General features: G+C 35.9%; 2 protein-coding genes across 4 annotated transcripts; both read right to left on the reverse strand.

Annotated features, from left to right (window-relative positions):
* Positions 1-6,513: 6,513 nt before the first annotated feature.
* On the reverse strand, positions 6,514-8,989 carry LOC107797725 (uncharacterized). Of its 3 annotated transcripts, XM_075231112.1 has the most exons (4): positions 8,243-8,393; positions 8,074-8,150; positions 7,789-7,958; positions 6,514-7,342 (listed from the first exon to the last, which is right to left on the reverse strand). In XM_075231112.1, the coding sequence occupies exons 3-4, from the start codon at positions 7,934-7,936 to the stop codon at positions 6,582-6,584; spliced, it is 909 nt and encodes a 302-aa protein (XP_075087213.1). In that variant the 5' UTR covers positions 7,937-7,958; positions 8,074-8,150; positions 8,243-8,393; the 3' UTR covers positions 6,514-6,581. The 3 variants fall into 3 exon arrangements, with proteins under 3 accessions (XP_075087213.1, XP_016476133.1, XP_075087212.1); XM_016620647.2 differs by lacking the exons at positions 8,074-8,150; positions 8,243-8,393 and adding an exon at positions 8,405-8,989; XM_075231111.1 differs by having other exon boundaries at positions 7,789-8,150; positions 8,243-8,392.
* Positions 8,990-9,098: 109 nt separating this feature from the next.
* Positions 9,099-11,266, reverse strand: LOC107797724 (protein BYPASS1-LIKE). Its single transcript, XM_016620644.2, has one exon. It carries the CDS (start codon positions 10,665-10,667, stop codon positions 9,513-9,515), a length of 1,155 nt encoding a protein of 384 aa, XP_016476130.1. The 5' UTR covers positions 10,668-11,266; the 3' UTR covers positions 9,099-9,512.
* Between the last annotated feature and the right edge of the window lie 5,207 nt (positions 11,267-16,473).

Raw genomic sequence — 16,473 nt, forward strand, 5'->3', positions numbered from 1 at the left:
CGGTAATAATAAGAGAAACAAGGACACCGAGATTTTTATGTGAAAAACCTTCTGAATAAGGAAAAAAATACGGCCCCGAGAGAGCAAATGATATCACTATAGCAAGAAATTTTACACTTTGTAGGTCCGAGTAAGATACTCCAAAGACTACTACAACACTCAAAAGAAATAACCCTCTTTTGATATTCATACATTACTATAACATCGCTCACTCTCTATTTTTTTCTACATGGTCTATTTCTCACAATGTCTGAGAATTACTCTCAGCAACTATTGCGTTGCTTCTCTTTCTATGTGTGTTAAAATGAGAAGCAGATAACTTTCTTTAATAGGAGAAATTGCATACTTCTTCAACCAATCAGAATGAAGTATTGGTTGAAAATTTGCATTGCAAATATTTTCTGACGCCCACCAATTTGGCAACCAAGTCCAGTTTGGGAACTTGGACTTTTTTATTATGGGGATGGAACCTACAATCTCCCCCTCCATACACATTCACATGAAGGATGTAACACCGAACTTTTAGCTTGAGTGCATGCCGACAAGTTTTACCACTTTGGTCAGCATATCTGTGTGATTCTCACTTGCAGAAATCTTCAAAGACTTTTAGAGATTCATTCTCTACCATTTCTCGAATCTAGTGATATCTCACGTAAATGTGTTTGGTCCTTGCATGGTACATGGAGTTCTTGCTAAGGTCTATTACATTTTGACTGTCACAATAGATGACATACTCCTTCTGATGCAATCCAAGCTCTTGAAGGAATCGCTTGAGCCATACCATCTCCTTGCCATCTTCTGTAGCGGCAATATACTCTACTTCAGTTGTTGAAATTTCAACACACTTCTGTAATTTAGCTTGCCATGATATAGCCCCCTAAAAAAGTAAATAGATATCCAGTAGTGTATTTTCTATTATCAGTATCACCGGCAATATCAGCATCGGTATAACCCTTCAAGACTGAATCTGATCTTCCAAAACACAAGCATTCATCTGAGGTTTCTTCTAGATACCAAAGTATCCACTTTGCAGCTTCCCAATGTTCATTTCCGGGATTAACAAGAAACCTGCTAACAATACCGACAGCATGAGCAATATCAGGTCTGGTACATACCATTGCATACATCAGGCTCCCGACGGCAGAGGAATATGGAACTTTAGCCATACTTTCTTTATCTTCCTTTGTTGTAGGACACATTGTCTTGTTCAACTTCATATGACTAGCAAGAGGCGTGCTAACTGGTTTAGCACTCATCATGTTGAAGTGTTTAAGTATATGTTTAATATACTTATGTTCTGACAGCAACAACTTACTATTTGTCCTATCTCGGACAATCTCCATTCCTAGAATTTGTCGTGCTGGACCCAAGTCTTTCATGTCAAATGACTTGGACAAATCGTTTTTCAACTTGGCAATCAACTTTTTGTCTTGTTCTACAATCAGCATGTCATCTACATATAACAACAAGATGATAAAGTTATTGTTAGAAAATTTCTTATAGTATACACATGGATCTGAAAAAGTCTTTGTGTGCGTTTTACTTCTCATGAATAAGTCAAACTTCTTGTACCACTACCTAGGTGCTTGTTTCAGCCCATAATGACTCTTTTTCAACTTGTACACCATGTGTTTCTTCTCCTTTACTTCAACACTATCTAGCTTCTCCATATAGATCTCTTCTTCCAAATCTCCATGCAGAAATACAGTTTTCACGTCCAACTGCTCCACTTCAAGATCTAGGCTAGCTGTCAAGCTCAAGATTTTTCAAATAGCCTAGATTTTGACAACATGTGAGAAAAGTTCATCAAAATCAATACATTTCTTCTATTCGAAACCTTTTACCACCAATCGAGCTTTGTGTCTGACCAGCTTGTTGTTTCCATATTTCTTGAGCTTAAAGACCCACTTGCACTTGAGTTGTCTTTTGCCTTTTGGAAGTTCAACCAATTCGTACGTATCATTCTTTTATAAAGAATTCATCTCTTCTTGCATGGCTTCCATCAACTGGATTTGTTCAGAATGAGATAGCACTTCCTTGAATTTCTTTGGCTCCCCCTCATCAATGACGAGGATATACTCCGAAGAAGGATACTCTATGGACTCTACCTTCTCTCTTTCAGATCTTCTCAAGGGTTGTTGTCCTTCTTCTTGTTGTTTTTGCTCTCCTTCTTCCTCTTGTGGACTAGGGTGCTTCCCTGCTCAACAACCTCTTCATCTACGCCTTTTGTGTGCCATTCTTCACCTGTGGAGGATTACATACAGGTATAGTATGAGTAGTAACAAAGTTAGTAAATGTACCATTATCATTTTTGGTCTTTGTTGATTGATCATTATCAATCCCGACCACATCCTTTCTGAAGATCACATCTCTGCTTCTGATGATCTTTTTCCTTTCTAGGTCCCACAATCTGTAGCCAAACTCTTCATCTCCAAAACCGATGAAGATGTAGGGAATAGCTTTGTCATCTTGCTTCGTTCTCTGCCCCTTCAGCACATGTGCAAAAGCTTTACATCCAAATACTTTCAGATGGGAGTAGGACACATCTTTGTTGGTCCAGACTTTCTCTGGAATGTCAAACTCCAATGGAACTGATGGACTTCTATTAATCAAGTAACAAGTTGTGCGAGTTGCTTCACCCCAAAATAACTTAGGTAGTTTTGTTATTTTGAGCATACTTCTCACTTTTTTTATAATGGTGCAATTTATCCTTTCAGCTACACCATTGTGTTGTGGGGTTCCAGGAACTGTCTTCTCATGTTTGATTCCATGGCTTGAGAAGTAGTCTTCAAACTCCTTTAAAGTATACTCTCCTTCATTGTCTGTCCTTAGAAGCTTTAATTTTTGACATATTTCTCTTTCCACCAGAGCATGGAATTTCTGAAATACTTGAAAGACCTGGTCTTTGGTTCTCAAGAAATAAACCCATAATTTTCGTGAAGCATCATCAATAAATGTGAGAAAATATTTGTTACCTCCCATTGATTCTATATCCATTGGACCACAAACATCAGAATATACTAAATCAAGTATATTCGATTTTCTTCCATGAGTTGCTTGGAATGATACCCTATGTTGTTTTCCAAATAAACAATAATCACAAGAATTCACAGTTGTACATTTTGCAAATGAGATGACTGACTTTTTGGATAGGATCTACAGGCCCTTCTCACTCATATGGCCCAATCTCCGGTGCCATAAATCTGTAGATGTATCATCTACAGTCGCATGTAATCCATCTTCACATATCTCAGTGGTTGTCTTGTACAATGTGTAGGGAGCAACTCTTTTAGCAATCACCAATGATCCCTTGGTGAATCTCCATTTTCTCTTGGTGAAGTGATTATTGTACCCGTCTCGATCGAAAGCGATCCCTGAAATCAAATGCATTCGCAGATCTGGTACGTGCCGCACATCTTTTAAAACTAATGTGCATCCGACATTTGTCTTGATACAAATGTCGCTAATTCTCATCTTGACCATTCCAAAGTCTCTTGATTTGTACCTACAGAAGAATTCTCTTACCGGTATGGCACAGTAGGATGTTTGCTGTGTCAACCACCCATTCTGACTCTTGGCTTGCTAAGTGCATGCATTCCTCCTCCTCGTGAATGAAGAGAACCACTGAATCATTGTTGTGCACTGCAGCAGTTGTGTTGTCATCATTCTTCTGGCCACTGCTCTCCCCTCGACCTTTCTTTGGTCAATCTCTTTTGAAGTGATCGGGTTGACCACAACTGTAGTAATTCTTACCCTTTGATTGGTTCCTAGACTTTCCACGAGCTTTGGATTTATCACGGCTACTCGATGCTCTATAAAAACTTGTTTCCCTTCTTTCCATGATGAGAGCCTACCCATGATTTTTGGACATCTTCCTCATCTTAACATTGAGTAGAATGGTTGATGTGACCTCCTTTATATCGATGGTATCTCTACCATGCAAGATGATTGTTGCCAAATTATCATAGGAAGATGACAACAAGTTTAGAAGCATGATAGCCTTATTTACTTCAGTGATTGTTTCTCCAAGGTTTGCAAGATGCGTAATTAATCTATTGAACATATTTAAATGGGACAAGAAATTTGTACCTTCACTCATATGGATGACATAAAGCTTCTTTCTAAAAAAATAATAACTTGTTTGTCAAGGATTTGGACATGTATAGACTTTCTAGTCTTTTCCAAATACCACATGCATTATTTTCATCCCCGACATTATTGAGTACTTCATCGGACAAGTACAGTCTGATAGCACTAGCCGCCTTCTTATCCATGTCTGCCCATTTCTCGGCTTTCATGGTTTCCGACGTTGCCTCTTTTCCATCTAGTGCAATGTCTAACCCTTGTTAGATGAGAAGGTACATCATCATTCTTTGCCATGTGGAAAAACCGTCATTACCGTTGAATCTTGTTACTTCATACTTTACTCCTGGCATTTTTTTAGTTAGAGAGTAAAATTGGCTGTAAATAATATTTATGTGAATGAGCAGAACATGTGCTCTAATACCAGTTATTGGGAATAAACCCCCACATAAATAATACTCACGATATATTAATAAGTACGGATTAATAAAATACTGTAACCAACGGTAATAATAAGAGAAACAAGGAGGACGATATTTTTACGTGGAAAAAAATCCTTCTGAATAAGAGAAAAACCATGGCCTCGAACTGAACTGATATCACTATAGCAAAAAAACTTACACTTTGTAGGTCCGAGTGAATACTCTAAAGACCACTACAACACTCAAAAGAAATAACTCTCTTTTGATATTCTCACCTCACTATAATATCGCTCACTTTCTATTTTTCTCTAGACAATCTATTTCTCATAATGCTTGAGAAATACTCTCTCCAACTATTGTGTTGCTTCTCTTTTTGTGTGTGTTAAAATGAGAAGCATATAGCTTCTTTTTATTGGAGAAATTACCTAATTCTTTAACCAATCAGAACGAAGCTCCCACCAATTTGGCAATCCAAGTCCAATTAGGCAATTTTGACTTTTTCATTGTGGGGATGGACACTACAATAGCAAACCACCGTACTAACGACAAACCACATGTTTATTTTCAGAGGCGAAAGTTTTAATTAGGGGCTGCTTGGCTGCTTCAATGATGAAGCATTAAGTCGCCACATCTTTAATCTATGAACGAATATGTCATGTCGCCATCTCTATTTGTGATTGACTGAATGAGACAAGTAGTATGCCAATCAAACAAACAAGTTATTGAAATAAAATAAAAAAAACGGTAGAAACAGAAATAAAACAGAACCAAACAAAACGAATTTACAGGTTTTTGTAACAGTCTCAGAAATTACCATTTTCTTCTTTCTTACCTTAAATTTAGCATGAGATTTGCTGGACACTAAAACGAATTTACCGGTGTTTGTAACACAGTCTCAAAATGCTGAATGCCAATTTTGATCTTCCAGCAATTAAACTGAAACATTTTCAATTAACAGAACTAAAAGAAACTAGAGAACAAGTCTATCTCCTAGTGAGGCCTACAATAAGAACGACAATGTTTTCAGAAATTTGGTCCCAATTATCTTTCTATTTTTAATTTTAACATTTAACACTTCTATATTGAAATTACAGAGAAAATACTCACAAGATGGATCACAAAGAAAAATCATAACTTTTATAATAGGAAATGAATCTGAAATTCCAGAATCAATGGCAGGCTAGACTTGAACGATTGCAGCTCATATCAGCACAGAAATTTCTGAAACTTTGATTCCTACAACAACCAAGTAGTAAAAATACCCAAAAATAATTAGCGCACCTATTATTAGCACTGGGACGGGTAACAAAATGGGTCGGGTTCACATACCAGTCTCCCTTAGATTAAAGGAGTTTTAAATAACTAGTAAATAATTAAGCCAAGCCATAAATACTACCCCTATCTAATAAAAAGACGAAGACCTGAAATTTATGAACATATAGGAGAAAATTTATGAAGTTTTTGGATGCTGCGCCAAACTTGTACAAAAAAAATGTCAGACATGTAGAAGTTTGGAATTGCAAGGCTTGCTTGCTTCCTTTGTCTAAAGTTAGGAGTGTTTTGAAATTTGCTATTTCAAGCAAAATTTGTAATTTCAGACGCAAAATTTTGAAACTTTACTATCGTGTATCTGAAGTTATTCTCAAAGTAGGTAAACTTATAAAAAAATTTATGACCTTCGGATATAACTTAAAATCGGCGATCTGTGCACTTTCTACATTGGTTCAGAATGAGTTGTTTTGGGCAAACTTCACTCCATGTCTCACATATTGTTCCTACATTGTTTCAGAATGAGTTGTTTCTTATATAGTTTTGGACAAACCTTACTCCAAGGTCTAGAGTTAGGATCAAAGTCAATTTCTATCATTTCAAAGACTCAATTACTGGTTTCTACGCTCGATTACAAGCTTAACAAAACAAACATCAAAAGTTGAACATCAAACTCTCTTTCCACTTTAAAATGAATATTAGAAACAAAAGAAAACAGAACTTTCTTTTTTAAAGTTACATGTGTATATACAATGTTCTTTTTTATTCTTTTAAATTGGGTAATTGTATTATACAATGTTCTTTGTCCTAACCTTTTCTTTTTTCAGGTCGATTCTTATTTTTCATGAAATGAATCGCAAAGACAAGAAAAGATAAAATTACAGCTGAGCCTGCAACTACAGGTACAAACATCTTGCTCCTTCTCTGAGGCAGCTTATCCTCATCCTCTTCTCCAGTCTTCTCTTCTTCTTGAATTCCGTTTGCTTTTTCGCAAGCTTTATCATCTTTCAAGCACTTAGATTCAAGTTTATCATCACCTATTTGATCACTATGAGTTTCCCTTGCTTCTTCAACCATATCATCGGTCTTCTGGCTCTTGTGTTCTACTTTTGGCATTTCGGTTTCCATTCGAGGAACTTCATCTTTAACACCATGTTTTTCCACATCCTCATGAACTTTTTGGATATTTGATGGAAAACCTGGAAATCGCATTTCTGTTTCTTGACTCACTTGTTCTGCCAAAGTCTTTTCCTCCAATGGTTTTTGTGGTATTTCTTTAACAAGCTCTGGCTCCTTCACTTCCTGAATTCCAATTCCAAGAATTCCCTTCTCCCTCTTTGGCATTGTAATAGTCAGAATGGATTCTTCCTCATTAAAATTAGTCATAATTTGATCCAAGATCACCCCATTTGGAATCTTGAAAGCCTTTGTAAATTTTCTAATTTCTACATCTTTTTTTAGCACTGTCCACCCCACCATTACAGTCTCTTGGACCGGCTTCTCACATGTTATCACCATCATACTCCTTTCCTCATTAATATCAATCTTTATGTTTCCAAGCGTATAACCTACACATAGTTTTTCCACAATCAAATAAAATAACCAATGCCTCCCATAAATAATATTAAGGCAAGAAACATTGAAGACATATTCATCTGACTGTATATGGTATTACAGAAGTCATGTTCCATGTAAAATGTTCTCCTGTTTTCATGGTGTTTGGTTGGAGTAGAAAATATTTTCCTGGAAAAATATATATTAAAGACAAGTAATAATATTAGCAAATTGGATCGTGTTTTTTAGAAATTTTGTTTACCAAAGATAAATAATAATGTATAAGTATTAGATGGAGCAAGGTTAAAAATAAGGTTGTTGTAAAGAAAATGACTTCCGCTCATAAAGTGAGGAAGTCATTTTCTCCCTTATGATAGTAATCAAACACTAGGACATAACTTTCTCATAAAATATATTTCCTGAAAATAACTTCCGTCATTCCAAACACACTGGAGCTAACCTTTCAAACGAGCTGTGAGGATGAACATAGTGTTTGTTTCTGCAAACTGGAAAAGAAGGCCAGCTCGATCTTTCTCAAACTGAAGAAATTCAGTAGAGGCGAATTCATCTGCAACTCTTGTTACTTTGGATCGCAATTCCGGATTCATTTTTGGTGATTGTTGGGGAAAACTTGATTGAGCAAGTAAAAATAAGGATTTAAAGTCAAATATTAGAAAGTAATAAAAAGCATATGCTGGAAACATGGTAGAAAAGCATATATGCTTTGCTTCATAATCAATTATACTTTGATTTAATGTCATGATGGACAAAAGTTTGCTCACAAAGTTATGTCCAAGTTCACCTTCAAACTGAGGTTTTTACCTGTTATTCCAAAGAGACATGAATACATTGTAAAATGACCAATAGTTAACGGATTTATGCACCGAGAATATAAAGAATATTTACAATATCACCTGTTGTTTATTCACTATAATGAAGGGAAAAAAAAAAAGGACACCTTAATGGACCACACCAGCAGGAGATTGAAATGTTGCTCAAGACAAAAATGTAAAAAACTTGTTTAATAAATCCTATCAAATAAATGAGCAAGAAAATGCTGGCAAATTAGTCATTACCTTTAGATGCATTTCTTTGACTGGAATTACCTCCGTGGCTATCATTAAGAAAACTTTTGACTCGGTCAACAAGAAAGCCACAGCTTTGACCAAGATCTTGAGACCATAACCACCTTTCAACTCACATGCTGAGAATTGTTTAATAAATATTCCTGAAAGATCAGAAAACTTCAAGAAGAAAACAGCAACTTCTTCAGATAATCATTGGTCAAAAAACTTTTAATAAGTCATTAACAAAGTTCTGTTATTGACCCGAGAGACGGTCGATGAAAAAGCTAGCACTCATGTCAGAAATAAAAACAAGAATTCCAGAGATCAAGATCCTTGGATTTCAAAGGTAATTTCTGAGTTAGGAGAAAATGAGAACTAAAAAAAGAAAGTGCAATCCCATGCAATAGGAGAAAATAGTTGTGACCAGCAGGATATTTCATTGCTTGTGCAATGAAATATCAGAACCATATGAAAACTATTTGGAGAAAATGCCCAAAATACAACAGTTAACCATGACAGAAAGGAAAAAAGAGAAGTTTAAATATAGCGTGGCACCATCATAATATAATTAAAACAAAAATGCTAAACGAGAAGAGAAATGGAGCAAAAATAAGAGATAGAATCATAGACAACTAAACAACTTGGAGAGTAATTTCCATCTTGCTAATTAATTTCCTTTATAAGAAAGATAGAATGCGAGAGCTTCAAAAAATGCATAATGCATTTATATATATATATCAACAATTACAGCCAATGTAAACAAAATAAGAAACTCAGTTACAGAGCTAAAAGAAAACTGAGCAACTTTAATACAATCCTATGATGAACACTACAACATGGACCAAAGATCCAGCTATTTTGCATTCTTTCATGATACATAGTGATAAATACATAACTTTACGTCTATAAACTATTTTGGGACATTGCACCATTTCATCCTCCCTCTTCTTCTCATCTAAAATAGGGCAAACAGAAATAAAAGAAAAGCAACAAGGGGAAAATTGAGAGCATAATCTGCTCTTCCAACAATGGGTGCACACACACACACACACTCGATTACTACAACTCTAAATGGAACCTCGATTCCGTTTTTATACCTATGTAACTCATGTATCCCTCATCCAATAGAGTTCAGGCCCTCGGTCCTGCTTCGAACAATCCTATGAAACACTTGTCTTACCTGGCGTTCCAAAGGGTCCAATCCGTCTTTTAGGCCATAGTAGACTTGCCCAAGCTCTTGAACTCTTTGCTTCACTTCCCCTTCCTTTTCCTCTGAAAGCGGGAAGTGAATCGTATCAGTTAGTTCATTCATGTGGCGCGCACATTTCTCGATTTGACGAATCTCCTTCAACAATCCAGTAGCATTTCTACGCTCCCTCTTCCTCGACTCCTCCAAGATCCTCTCATGGAGGGAGAGAAGTGGAGCACCCCAAATGAATTGCCTAGTGACATGGAAATGCATTTGAAGGCCACGGTCTTGGCAAGGAATTGCAGCCACAAGCGCCCACATTACAAAGTAAAGCACATAGCTCATTGTAAAAACAGCTACTGCTAATCCATTGGTGGCAATAATTTCATTAGTTTTGGGAGCAACTAAGTTTTGACCAATTGCTTGAAGCTGCTTAGCAGCAGACCAATTCCGCGATACACTCCACGACAACGATCGAAATTGGCCCAACGAATTATGATCCTTCTGAGCATTGTTTCGTCCGAACGACCTGTTTCTATGAGCAAAACTTGAATTAGACTCTTTTTCATCAAGCATGCCAATCGCCAAATCAATCAACGCTTTCATGGAACGACGAATTTGGCCTTCCCCAATACTCCTCTGATTGTCCAATGCGTAATAAACAATCTCCAGCTGCTTCTGCCACTGCCTGATCAGCTCAATCCCATCTCGAATCGCATTACACACATCTAATGCTTTCAAACTCCTTTCGAAATATTCCGTTATGTAACGGTCCATAGGGGATTTATTCAAGCACCCTTTATTCTTAAACAAAATGGACCTGAACTGTTCTTGACAAGAAAGGAACACATCCAAAAGTTTCCTAATCCACGGAATCGAAAGAAGCTGATCAGAGTCAGCAGATGCCAAATCATTGAAACCCTCAGCTACTTGCTTTTGAAAAGCTTCAAGCTCAAGCTCTTGGCTTGTACCCTCATGAGAAGATTCCATAGAATGCACTTGATCACGACTACGTATGCTCAAAATGGACCGTCCAAATGTTGTAAAAGATGCAGATGCCCCTTGATAATCTGTAGCTGGCATTTCTTGATTTTTACATGAAACAATCAAATAGCCCCCCAACAAAATCTTGAAATTCAAACCCAAAGCTCTCAAAAAGGGAAACCAAAATATTGCTTTTTTAGGACAGATATCAAGAGATAAAAGCGGAATTTAGATGGAAAAAAACAGCTTAATTGGACAATTCAAGATTTTCCCAGCTGAAACCCCAGATTTACATACACAAATGGAACAATCTTAGACAAAGATCCAAACTTTCAAATGAAAATCCGTGACAAACCCACAAAAACCTAAATATGATCAAGGAAATGATTCAAAATTCAAGTACCCCAAAATGAGCTTTACCTTGAGACCTCCAAATTCTGAAGCCTCTCAAATCTTACGTTTCACTGAAATGAGAGGAAAAAAGTAATGAGACTTGAGGCATTTCAGTAGACAAGGAAAGAGAAAAACATAAAGGGGATTTGAAAGACTAAGGTAAGGATGTTTTTTTGGAACCCTAAAAAAGGGGCTTATATTGTGGTCGATTTGGACCGCGTAATATCGGTTTGTTGGAAAATAAAAACAAAAGAGAAAAAGGGAAGAGAGAGAAATTGGGCACTCTTGAAAAAGTAATCCCTCTAATGGCAGACTTTACAAAACTATAATCGAAACTAAAATATGGTGAATTAAGCTTTAAACAAGCTGATTTACTCCCTTCCTTAGGGTGTGTTTGGTATAATGGAAAATATTTTTCGTGGAAAATATTTTCTTTGGAAAACAAACAGTAATCTTACTCATTTTTCGGTGTTTGGTACGCAAATTAAGGAAAATAATTTTTCAAAAATATTCATAAATTATAATTTAGATACAATAAACATAAAGTCATAAACTTTCGAACCAACAACCTTCTGAACTCACAAATTTCATAAACTTTTGAACCGCTAAACTTTCAAACTCGTAAACTCTATAATTTCTAAACCCGCAAACTTCCAAACACATAAACCTCTGAACTCATAACTTTGGAACTCGTAAAATTTTGAACTTGTAAACTAAAAACTAAAAGAAAACAGAACAGAAAATATAAAATAAAAGAAAATTGCGGGGGGTGAAGAAAAACGAAAAAATAGAAAATTAAAAATACAAAAAATAATAATATTTTTTTTGTGTGTGTGTGTGTAGGGAGTGGGGGGATTGAGGGTGAGTGGCGTAGAAAAATAAAAAAATAGAAAATTGAAGTTGGAGGGGGTTGGGGTTAGATGTGAAGGTTGGTGGAGTTTTTGGAAAATATTTTCCTAACTTATAGGGGAGTCATTTTTCTCCAATTTTATGAAAATGTGATGTCTAGAAAAATATTTTTCAACTATTTTGTGCAATCAAATAGTGAAAAATGAGAAAATATTTTCCGAAAAATATTTTTCGTCATACCAAACACACCCTTATATCTGTTCATTTTTCAAAATAATACTTAGCACAAATTCAGTATTTAAAAATAATTTAGTTTTAAATGTATCATTTTACTTCTAGGAATCGTTTGAATTGTGGGATAAGAGATGCAAAATTATTTTAAGTTGAATTTTGATTTCAGGATTGGTTATATCATAATTGTAATATTATTTTTATACCCCGTTCAATGCGGGATAACAATTTCGAAATTACTAATCTTGAGATTAAATATCGAAGTGATCAAAATGCATTTCTCCAAGGTTCTACTACCAAAATCCTTTAGAAAATCTAAGGTTAAAATTAATAATAAAAATATATCCCAACTTATCTAGTGGAAAACCAAACACATTTTATATTATACTTTGTAATTTCATTTTTCATCAAATGAACCAAATATATACCACTAAAAGTATACCCACGAAATAATGTTGTTATAATTTAAATTTCATATTATAGTTTAAGTATAATTTGTTCAATAACCAAACGACATCTTAATGATATGCGTTTATAGTCATAGAAATCTCAAGGTGTAACACCCGAAAAATTTTGAAGTGCTTAAGCGCTATTAAGAAAGTTGATGTGCGCTAATTATATTATTTTGTGTGTAGACGAGGACTATTAATATGATAGATATCAATTGGATATGATAATAAGTGTATGGGGCATATTATAAGTGGTGTGGGGTCTAAGGTGAATCCTAAGTCTAAGTCAAGTTGAAAATTTCATGATAGACTAAAGTTTCAAATGGGTACGTACGTACAAGACCAAACTTTGGACGAGCATATCTACATATATATAAGAAGTTATGTGATGGATGACCTATCAAATTAAAGCTCTTCGAGTCTAGTTTCTAACTCTTCAAACCGTTCGTCATTTGACACTCCTACAAGAAGTTATGACCAAATTTCAAAAGGCTGGCAGAATGCAATTCTGAGACCGCAAAATTATTTCGCGGGCCGCAAAAGTGGTTATGCGACCGCAAAATGGTCGCAGACCTGTCTAATGAAGCCTATTTCTGGGCATCAATTTTACGGTGCATTGTGCGACCCGCATACCAATTGTGCGGTCCATTATGCGACCGCAGACCTGAGTTCGGAGGGTTAATTTTTTTATTTTCATAACCCAATCCCATTTTGATAAAACTGCCTTTGGGGCTTATTTTGGGGTATTTTTCTGAGGGTTTTAGAGAGAGGTAAGAGCATTTTAGAGAGATAAGGAGGGAATCTAACATTCTAGTCAACCAATCTTGCACCAATCTTCAAGAATCAAGGAAATCAATCACAAGATCTTCATCTAAGAGGTAAGATTCAAACCCCTAGTCTTCAATTTCGAGTTTGGGGTAAAAGATTGGGGATTGGGAGTATGATTCTTGAATGTAAGAGTATTATGCATATATGCTTGTACCAATAAGGTTTGTGGGAAGATTGTTGAGCTCAAATAAGTAAGGATTGGGTTGTGAATTGAAGGAAATCTTGTAGAAGAATCTTGTAACTAAATTTACACACTTAGTATTTGATAAAATGCTCAAATGAGCTGAAAACATGAATATTTTCCTAATTATGGTTCACTTTTGTTATGTTTCTAAATAGATTGAAGTTTCTAAGATTTTCGGAACCTCGTAGTAATGAAAGGAAGGCTCAAGAAAGAGATTGAAGCCGTCCGGAGGTCAATTCACGTGAGAAAGCTATTTTGGAATATCGGCCTAACTTCAAAAGGTAAGTATCTTGCCTAACCTTGAGTGGGGAAATTACCCCTTAGGCATTGAGTCTTATATAAAAATTGTGTAATTGAAAACCATGTACGCGAGGTAACGAGTACGTAATTGATTTAGATGTGCAAATTATATCAGTTGAAATTCGTAGACTCCCTTATGTATCAAATTGGAAAATCGTTGGGACTTAGTAAATCCTTGATTTTTCATGCTTCATTCCTTGTTTGTCGAATTTGCATTTTATATGATAATTTGGTGTGATTGCCACTTTGATTTTTATGTGAATTCCGTGTGTTTGTTGATTTGATATTTCTTGGAAATAATCACATTATGGATTTTTCATATGCAAATAATTAATTAAATAAGTTTAAAGTGAGGCGTTTATATATTTATCTAAAATTTAGATTAAAGAAGGCGTTGTCCTATGATGAGTTATTTTCCCATCCTTGTGGTTGTTATGAGATTTTATATACATTGTGTTGAGTCGTGGACTATCTGTTGTGAAATTAATTAACTTTATTGTACCTTTGTAATGGTTGTAGCCTACGGAAAATTTGTAAATACGAGCTGATGATGTTATGTTGTTGTGATAAGATTCTATATGAATTGTTGTGTGATTTGGGTAACTATTAAGCGGTGTATAAGGGTGGCATTCCATTGTTGACATTATGTGGGCATAAGGGTGGCATTTCAATATTGTTATGTGTGTTGGGATATTGTCTGAGCGGAGTGATAAGGGAGGCTATTAAACGGAGTGATAAGGGAGGCTATTATAGGAGTGATAAGGGAGGCTATAGGAGCGATAAGGGTGGCTATTGATATTGTCAGGGCGGATGGATAAGGGATGCTATTATAGGAGTGATAAGGGTGGCTATTGATATTGTCAGGGCGGATGGATAAGGGATGATATTATAGGAGTGATAAGGGTGGTTATTGTCAGGGATAGTATGTGATGATGCGGGGTTATTATGTTGATGATTTTTATATGATAATGTGGGATTATGGTGTTGATGATTTTTGTGTAATGTTGTGATTCTCCTTGTGTTTATTATTATATCTTATACAATTTGTCTTGTTATTTCGGTAAACCTGATAATAGTTTGATCTATGTTAAAATTATGAGCATGTGGTTATTGCCGGGTGGATTATGTTATTGGCACGTGATTTATCCGTGCAGATGTGATATAAAATGTGGGCACGAGGTACTGCAAAAATATGATGATTATGATATTGACACGTGATCTGTCTGTACAGTTGTGATATGAGATGTGGGCACGAGGTGCGTGAGTAAATAATAATTATATTATTGGTACATGAGTTATCCGTGCAGTTATGATAGAAATATGTGCACGAGGTGCTGTGGAAATGTGAAAGTGGGCTAAGACCCGTGTTACGAAATATGAAAGTGGGCTGAGACCTATGTTTTATGATTATGAAATGAGGTGTTATAGAGTGACTTTTATTTGAAAGAAGTATATTTGAAAGACATTTATTTGAAAGAAGTATATTCGAAAGATATTTATTTGAAAGAAATATATTCGGAAGGTATTTATTCGAAAGAATTATATGTGAAAGATTTATATTTGAAGAACATATTTAATTGGTTGTACTTGTGTTCCTTATTCGTTTGAGTAATAATTATGGTGTTCTTGTTGCCTTGTTGTTTATATCCCTGGTTGATTTTGTTGCTATTATTGCTAGTTGTTTTACAGTACCATTGTATATTGCTATATTGCACAGGTTGACTAGTGAGTGTCTTGACTGTACCTCGTTACTACTCTACCGTGGTTAGTCTTGATACTTATTGGGTACCGACTGTAGTGTACTCATACTATACTTCTGTATATTTTTGTGGAGAGCCAAATATTGGAGATATTATACTCGGGCAGAGTTAGTGGGTTGATCGCAAGGATTCAAAGTAGAGCTGCTTGGTCATCGCAGTCCCTTGGAGTCTTTCCATTTTATTGTACTGTTAATTATTATTCGAACAATATTGTATATTCGATCCTTGAGATCATTTCATTTATCCAGTTAGAGTTCGTGACTCAGTATTACCAGTCTTGGGAGTTTGTTTGAATATTTTCGTTGTTGGTTTTGGCACTTGTATTAAATTATATATTTTTAAAAAAAGGGCTTGAATTGTTGTTATAGTCGTCTTACCTAGTCTTAGAGATTAAGTGTCATCACGATGCCTGCTGTGGAATTTTGGATCGTGACAAGTTAGTATCAGAGCTCTAGGTTCATAAGTTCTACGAGTCACGAACGAGTTTAGTAGAGTCTTGCGGATCGGTACGTAGATGTTTGTACTTATCTTCGAGAGGCTACATAACTGTTAGAAAATTTCCATTTCTTTCATTCTTGTCGTGCAGACTTTGTTAAATTTAGAATTTGAGCCTTTGCATCTCTATTCTCTCACAGATGGTGAGGACACGTACTACCGGGTTAGTTGAGCAGACACTCGCGCATACTGCTAGGGCCGCAAGAGCCCGGGACCGAGGTAGAGGCCGAGGTAGAGGCTGGGGAAGGGCACGTTCCGCGACTAGAGCACCTGTTAGAGCAGCAGTTGAGGAGCCGCCAGTAGCTCCAGTTGGGGGACAAGTACCAGAAGCACATGTTGTTACCCCCGGACTTCAGGAGACTTTAGCACAATTCTTAAATATGTTTGGTACATTAACTCAGGCGGGATTGATCTTT

The sequence above is a fragment of the Nicotiana tabacum genome, chromosome 15 (genome assembly GCF_000715075.1).
Source record: "Nicotiana tabacum cultivar K326 chromosome 15, ASM71507v2, whole genome shotgun sequence".
Taxonomy (NCBI): domain Eukaryota; kingdom Viridiplantae; phylum Streptophyta; class Magnoliopsida; order Solanales; family Solanaceae; genus Nicotiana; species Nicotiana tabacum.